The sequence below is a fragment of the Erinaceus europaeus genome, chromosome 14 (genome assembly GCF_950295315.1).
Source record: "Erinaceus europaeus chromosome 14, mEriEur2.1, whole genome shotgun sequence".
NCBI classification, from domain to species: Eukaryota; Metazoa; Chordata; class Mammalia; order Eulipotyphla; family Erinaceidae; genus Erinaceus; species Erinaceus europaeus.
This window is the reverse complement of record NC_080175.1, coordinates 33,131,622-33,137,725: the sequence shown is the minus strand read 5'-3', so window position 1 is coordinate 33,137,725 and position 6,104 is coordinate 33,131,622. Positions and strand designations below refer to the sequence as shown.

Here is a 6,104-nt window from a genome sequence, read left to right as displayed (position 1 = left end):
TTTTTTTATCTGATGGAGAAGTGCTCAGAAAGCACATTTTAGGAGGCTGGGTGGTAGCGATGAAGTTAAGCGCACATGGTGCAAAGCGCAAGGACTGGCATAAAGATCCTGGTTCGAGACCCCGGCTCCCCACCTGCAGAGGGGTTAACAAGGTGTGAAGCAGGTCTGAAGGTGTCTTTCTCTCTCCCCCTCTCTGTCTTCCCCTCCTCTCTCCATTTCTTTCTGTCCTTTCCAACAATGACAGCAGTAACAACAATAAACAACATGGTCAACAAAAGGGAAACAATAGTCTCCAGAAGTAGTAAATTCATAATACAGGCACCAAGCCCCAGCAATAACCCCAGAGGCAAAAAAAAAAATTTACCTACCCCTGTAATTTCTTCTACCAAAATTTAAGAGGAGGAAAGAATACATTATTGCCTGCTAGGCAGCTATTATAGAACTAAGAAGAAAAAAAGTTTACTTTGAAATTATTTTAATTTAGAAATAAAAAAAACATCTTGGAAGGGGAGACATGGCAGAAAAATACAAAATCCATAGGCAAATTTTACTCCATGAGCTTCTGAAATCCTCTTTTCTTCACAAATTCCCAAGATGAAAAGCACTCTTCTAAAAAGGTATTCAGCCACCACTGTATGAGAGAGGAAAAGATAAATTTTGAGTGCTGTAAGGCTTAATAAAAATTATTTGAAGTGAAAAATTTTATAGACCCAAAACTAAATATCTGAGAACTGTATTTAATATTACCCCATGGCGTAAGAGACAATGAATATTTAAATATTGTAGTTGAAAAACTCCTCGGTGATGATGTAGTTACTGGAAAAGACTTATCCTTAAATTCACAATATTCACTTAAGAAATGTGTTTTAACAGGTTAATATAATGATTTTCTAAGCAAGAAAAATATTAACTATGTAACAGGCTGGTTAGTGGAGAAGTATTTTATTTTGATGAGCAATCACTCAGGTGAGAACAAGGGATACAGATGAACTACAAACACTCAAAACCGCATTTAACTACAATGAAAATCAAAATCAACTTTCCCATAGAACTTCTGAAGTTTGAAAAAATATTTAGAAAATATTTTTTAATAAAAGAGAGATACAAAACGGAGGTGGGAGTGGTGGGGGTAGACACACCAAAGCCCTGATGATGGTGCTGGGGATGGAAACTGGGAGCTCAGAGCCTCAGGCATAGAGGTACCTAGTAATATTTCAAAGATGTCCAGTTTACAAAGCTTTTCTACAATACTAAATCTCACACCCCAGTAAAAGAGCCTACCTGGTATTACTCTCTGAAAGATTAAATACATACAACTATCACAAATAAATACTGTAATTCATACTGTCCTCACACTAAAGCAAACCACCTCAAACTATTATATTCAAAACTGTTCACTGTCATAAGGTGTGCCTCAAACTTGTAATCATTCTATTAAAAAAGCAAAGTTACACAGGAGGAACAGCAAGACAGCTTATTTGGCTAGTGTGCTGTCTTGTCATGTGCACAACCCAGGTTCAAGCCCAGCCCCTACCACACTGACGTTTTGGTGCTACTGTAGTCTTTTTCACTATCACCTCTACCACCACCACCCCCACCAAAAAAATGGTAGAAAAGGAAACCCAGTGCTTCCCAGCCTTTAAGCTCCTCTAACAGACCTGAGAGTTAGTTATGATATCTGCCATCGCTATGAGGAACTCACTACAACATTATCGCACAGAGTAGCACTCTCTTACGAGCAAGGACCGTGTTCCAAGACCCCCCCGAGAAGGCCTGAACCTGCAGGAGTACTGATTTCACCCACAGTATTTTTCTCTGCATGAAAACTGAATTTATAAGTGAGATTCAGTAACATGTTAACCATAAAAAAAAAAAGTCATATAAATTTTTTCTTCCTCATTGTATCTTATTATAGGTAATATTTTAAAGAAAATCTAATCCTAGGCAAAGGGGGAACTACTGTAAGTTCTCATCCAAAATTGTTTTTCTTGTTTTACAGGGGGGGGAAAAAGTCATTAACATTTATTACAACCCAAGCAGGAAATGTGTGGCCTTTCCAATAAAATGGGCACAGAAAAACTAAATAAACTTCCAACCACCATGACAGTGTAACAGTTATTAAAAGAGAAAATCTGAGCCTAAGCAACATGGTACTTATTTTAAATACTAATACCACAGTAATTTTCAGAAGAGGGGCATTTTCCCTGTGGCTTAAAATCAATACATCAATACATTTAAATATATTACATATAGAAGAATTGGAATATTGGTTCTGGCAGTGAATTCTTGCTTTGTCATGTAATGAGTACTGTAACTAGGCTCCATGAACCTTTTTAATTTCATTAAACAAAATATTTGCCTCAGAATTGCTACACTATTGTATTACATACAAAGTCATCTACCATTATTAAATACTTAACAAATACCTGTAGATTCAAGTTGCATTAGAGAGACAAAATATATGTTTCTATATTAATGAAACAGCACAAATTCAAATGGATTCTATTTTCATTCCAGGTTTACTTACACAATGATGTTATTAATAGGAATGTGGATCAACTTCACAAAAAAGCCAATGAATCCCATTATAGCAAATCCTATTGCTGTTGCCATGGCAATCTTCTGGAATTCTAGATTTAAAAACAAAATATACATTATATTTTACATTGCTGTAACAAGTGTAAGGGAAAAAAAATTAAACAACACTGAGAACAGTGGGCAGGAGTTCCATGGATGTGGAGCAGTGCAAATGCTGTCTACCTTTCTTGGAACAATACACAAGAGAAAATGGGCTGAGGTGGCTTAGCAGGGGAACCTATGCAGTGCGTTTCATTCCCCCAGCACCAAGTAGAAAAAAAAAAAAAGTCCAATTGGCTGAGCACAAGTTTCTGCAATGTTCTGGCAGTGTTTCTATTTAGCATTATCACCTCAGGGAAGCGCTTCCTGCACGACTTTCTTTCTTGCTAATAAGTCTTACTCATCATGTACTGTCAAGTCTTCAATTTCTCTTCCACAATACTTACCACAGCAGTAAGCCAAACTCACAATTCCTTTATTCCTGACTGTCTTTCTTTAAAGACAGTCCACCAAAAGCAAGAACTTACATTCCACCAAAGCAAGAACTTATACGTAAGAGGTCCCAGGTTCAAATCCCAGCACCACTAATAGCAAGTGAACAAACAGTGCACTGGTCAAAACAAGAAAATACTGCAGTTGAAAATACATTAAATGGAAAAATGTATTAAATGTGCAAAATTTAGGAACAAAGCTAAAAGGGAATAAAGAAAAATAAATCACTGAAAATGTTGATAGCACTTCTCGTGAAGCTTCTCCCATCCAAGTGGGGTACCAGGTGTTTGAACCAGGCCCTCAAGAACAGTAAAATGCGTTCTCTACCAGATGATGTGCCACCACCAAGACCCAAACAGCAACAGATTAGTGAAATAAAAGGCTTAAGTTGCAAAGACTTAATTTTCTCTCTCTCCAAAGTTAGTACCTTTTCTATCAGGTTTGGTGCATCTTTTAACCAGTCGAATGGAGTCCTTCACAAACTGCCGACTTGGCTCAACAAACTGCATTACCTGGTCCATAATGCCTGCTTAAATAAGGAGAGAAAAAAAAAAGGTAATAATGGTATTAATCATCATGCTACAAGAACTCACCCAAAATGTGCATGAGAAATGCATGACATGTCAATTTCATCTCACAAAATAAAACATATGCAAAGAATGTATACTCAAAGACTAAACTGATAGGTTTGTGTAAACACCAGCAGAGCACCAAATCAGAGACAGTGAAAAAGAACAAGTCCCCCCCCATAAAATCACTGACAAAGGATACATACTTGCAACACAGAGAGTAGTTCTCTATTAAAAAGACCACGCAGTGTTCTCTTGCTGTTTCTCCAAAAGAAAGCAAAAATGTTAGAATCCAACATGGGCACTTCTATGTATTAATTTAAGCTCTCCAGAGTTCTAATCTAGAACAATGAATCACAATTATGGAAACATTCGGATTCTATCCACACCCACCCAAAGGAGAACATTTGTTCTGGATATCTACTCGTAAATTCATCAGACACAAGACAGGCTAAAACAAGATCCAGATTCTGAGAAGCTATTAGCTAAACTGCAAGCCTGTAAGCCTGGACATGACTTGTAACAATAAACCTATCACACAGGTACTTTCAAGGAATCTCTGGCTCCAAAGAAATCTCACCCAATCTTTCACAGCTTTGGGAATCACTGCACTAAGAGCTATGAGGCTACTTACTACCTGCATCTTACTGAATGCCCAGGGTTCACAACAGAGGCCATATACAGACACACTCAGTGTCAGCCAAGGCAAGCATTCAAGGTAACATATACAGAACACATCCAACTGGAAATCTATCCATTTTCTCAGCCAACTTGTATTCCTCTAAGAACACAGAAACATCTTCAGGGGCCAGGTGGTGCACACATTACTGTGCACAAGGACCCAAGGACCCAGGTTCAAGGCCCAGATCCCTACCTGCAGGGGAAAGCATCGGGAGCAGTGTTGCAGGCCCCCACTCCTTCCCCTTCACTCTCAATTTCTGTCCTATCCAATGAGTAAATCAATTTAATTTAATTTGAAAAAATCTAAATCAATTTCCAATTCTTCACTTAACTTTGCTATTCAACCCAGTGGGTTTAAACTTCACAGATGTCCCAATGAAAGCTTGTTTTTTCAGGAGAGGAAAAAAGCGCTGGACACAAAACGAGGGGCCCATCATGAGCGGAGGTTGTGGAGGGGTCCCAAGGGAGAAGAGGTGTGTGTGTGGAGGGGAGGAATGTCGGGGGTTGTCAGGGTAGGGGGCTGCTGGAGGTGGGAGGAGGGACTGCCGTGGGGGTAGGGTTGACAGTGGTGGGACTGTCAAGGGTGGGGACTGTGGGGGAGCTGCAGGGTTGGGGCTGTCAGGAGATGGGGGCTGCCAGGCCCACCCGCCAGAGTCCATTTGCTCAGCCAAGACAACTTCAAGTGGGATTCGGAATTCCACAAATCGAGGAGCCGTGTTTCAGAGCAACACTGAGCCCTAACTTATTTTTTTAAGTTGATCATTTTCCATGGCCCAGGAATAATGTCATAAATACCCAAATACCAAAGGGGCTTTGGTCCATAAGAACGGCCCCAGCCCCAGATAGGGATCCTCTTCCCAGGCTCAGCTCAGAAGGCACAGCTCCCTTCCCGGCAGGTGTATCTCTATCGTCATCTGTCTGCTGGTCGGTATCTAACAGAAGCTAGACCACCCTGCAGCTGTAGTTATCAGACAGCCCGGGAGGGGGCAGCCCTCTCTGGAAGCTGAGTCCACGCCGACGCCCGACCCCATCGCAGGCGGGGGGGTCTCTTCCCAGGTCAGGGCAGAGCTGCGCAGAAGCCGAGCCAGATGACCCCCATCCCTAACCGCGGATTTGAGGACTGGGGTGTGTGTGTGTGGGGGGGGGGGGGTAGTCCAGAGCAGGGCCCCACCCACCCCAGACCTCAGGCTGCCTACCTAGACCCCCTACAGGGTCGTGCCAAGTAGGGAGGGGGCGAGGCGTGCGGGCTTCGGGTCCGGAAGACATGGCGACCCCCCCCTTACCAGGTGAGTCTCGACCCCGCACCCCAGACCACGGGTGAACCCTGAGCGACAACGACCTAAAGGCGCAGAGGTCGCCCGTATCCCAAAGAGCCTCACCTGCTGTTTCCCGTTAACAAGATTTCCCAACCCACTCCCTTACCTGCTGTCACTGCAGAGAAGTCAGAGACACGTCGCACTAGGAACCCGACGAGACCACCGGAACCGGAAACCCCATCCACCTCGCCCACCCCCCGCTCTCATTGGCTCTTCGCTGAAGCCTTCAGTGCGCAGGCGCAGCTGCAGCCCGCTCCTCCGTCCGTTCATTGGTCCGCCCACAGTCCCTTCAGTGCACAGGCGCGCTGTGACGTGTGTGTCTGTGGTCCCGGAAGTAGTATGGCAGTGGCTTTGGTGTCTAGAGTACGCCTTGATTTTATTCAGTCCACTTGCCGAGTCTGTGTGCTTGGGGACTTAGACCTGCGCCGCCGAATCTGTGTGCACAGCAGAGCCTCTGCAACCTGGTCGG

General features: G+C 42.9%; 1 protein-coding gene across 4 annotated transcripts; it reads right to left on the bottom strand.

Annotated features, from left to right (window-relative positions):
* Nucleotides 1-458: 458 nt before the first annotated feature.
* On the bottom strand, nucleotides 459-5,862 carry SEC61G (SEC61 translocon subunit gamma). 4 transcript variants are annotated; one of them, XM_016193483.2, is made up of 4 exons: nucleotides 5,742-5,861; nucleotides 3,497-3,598; nucleotides 2,528-2,630; nucleotides 459-631 (listed from the first exon to the last, which is right to left on the bottom strand). In XM_016193483.2, the coding sequence occupies exons 2-4, from the start codon at nucleotides 3,588-3,590 to the stop codon at nucleotides 622-624; spliced, it is 207 nt and encodes a 68-aa protein (XP_016048969.1). In that variant the 5' UTR covers nucleotides 3,591-3,598; nucleotides 5,742-5,861; the 3' UTR covers nucleotides 459-621. The 4 variants fall into 4 exon arrangements, with proteins under 4 accessions (XP_016048969.1, XP_016048971.1, XP_016048970.1 ...); XM_016193485.2 differs by having other exon boundaries at nucleotides 3,497-3,595; nucleotides 5,742-5,815; XM_016193484.2 differs by lacking the exon at nucleotides 5,742-5,861 and adding an exon at nucleotides 3,845-3,886.
* Nucleotides 5,863-6,104: the final 242 nt, after the last annotated feature.

What these genes read in the sequence shown, in the direction of transcription:
- SEC61G (XM_016193483.2), bottom strand. Translation starts at nt 3,590, where the DNA reads ATGGACCAGGTAATGCAGTTTGTTGAGCCAAGTCGGCAGTTTGTGAAG. An exon ending in CACCAAACCTGATAGAAAAG is followed by an intron (nt 2,631 to 3,496) that starts GTACTAACTTTG and finishes TTTTAAATCTAG; the next exon opens with AATTCCAGAAGATTGCCATG.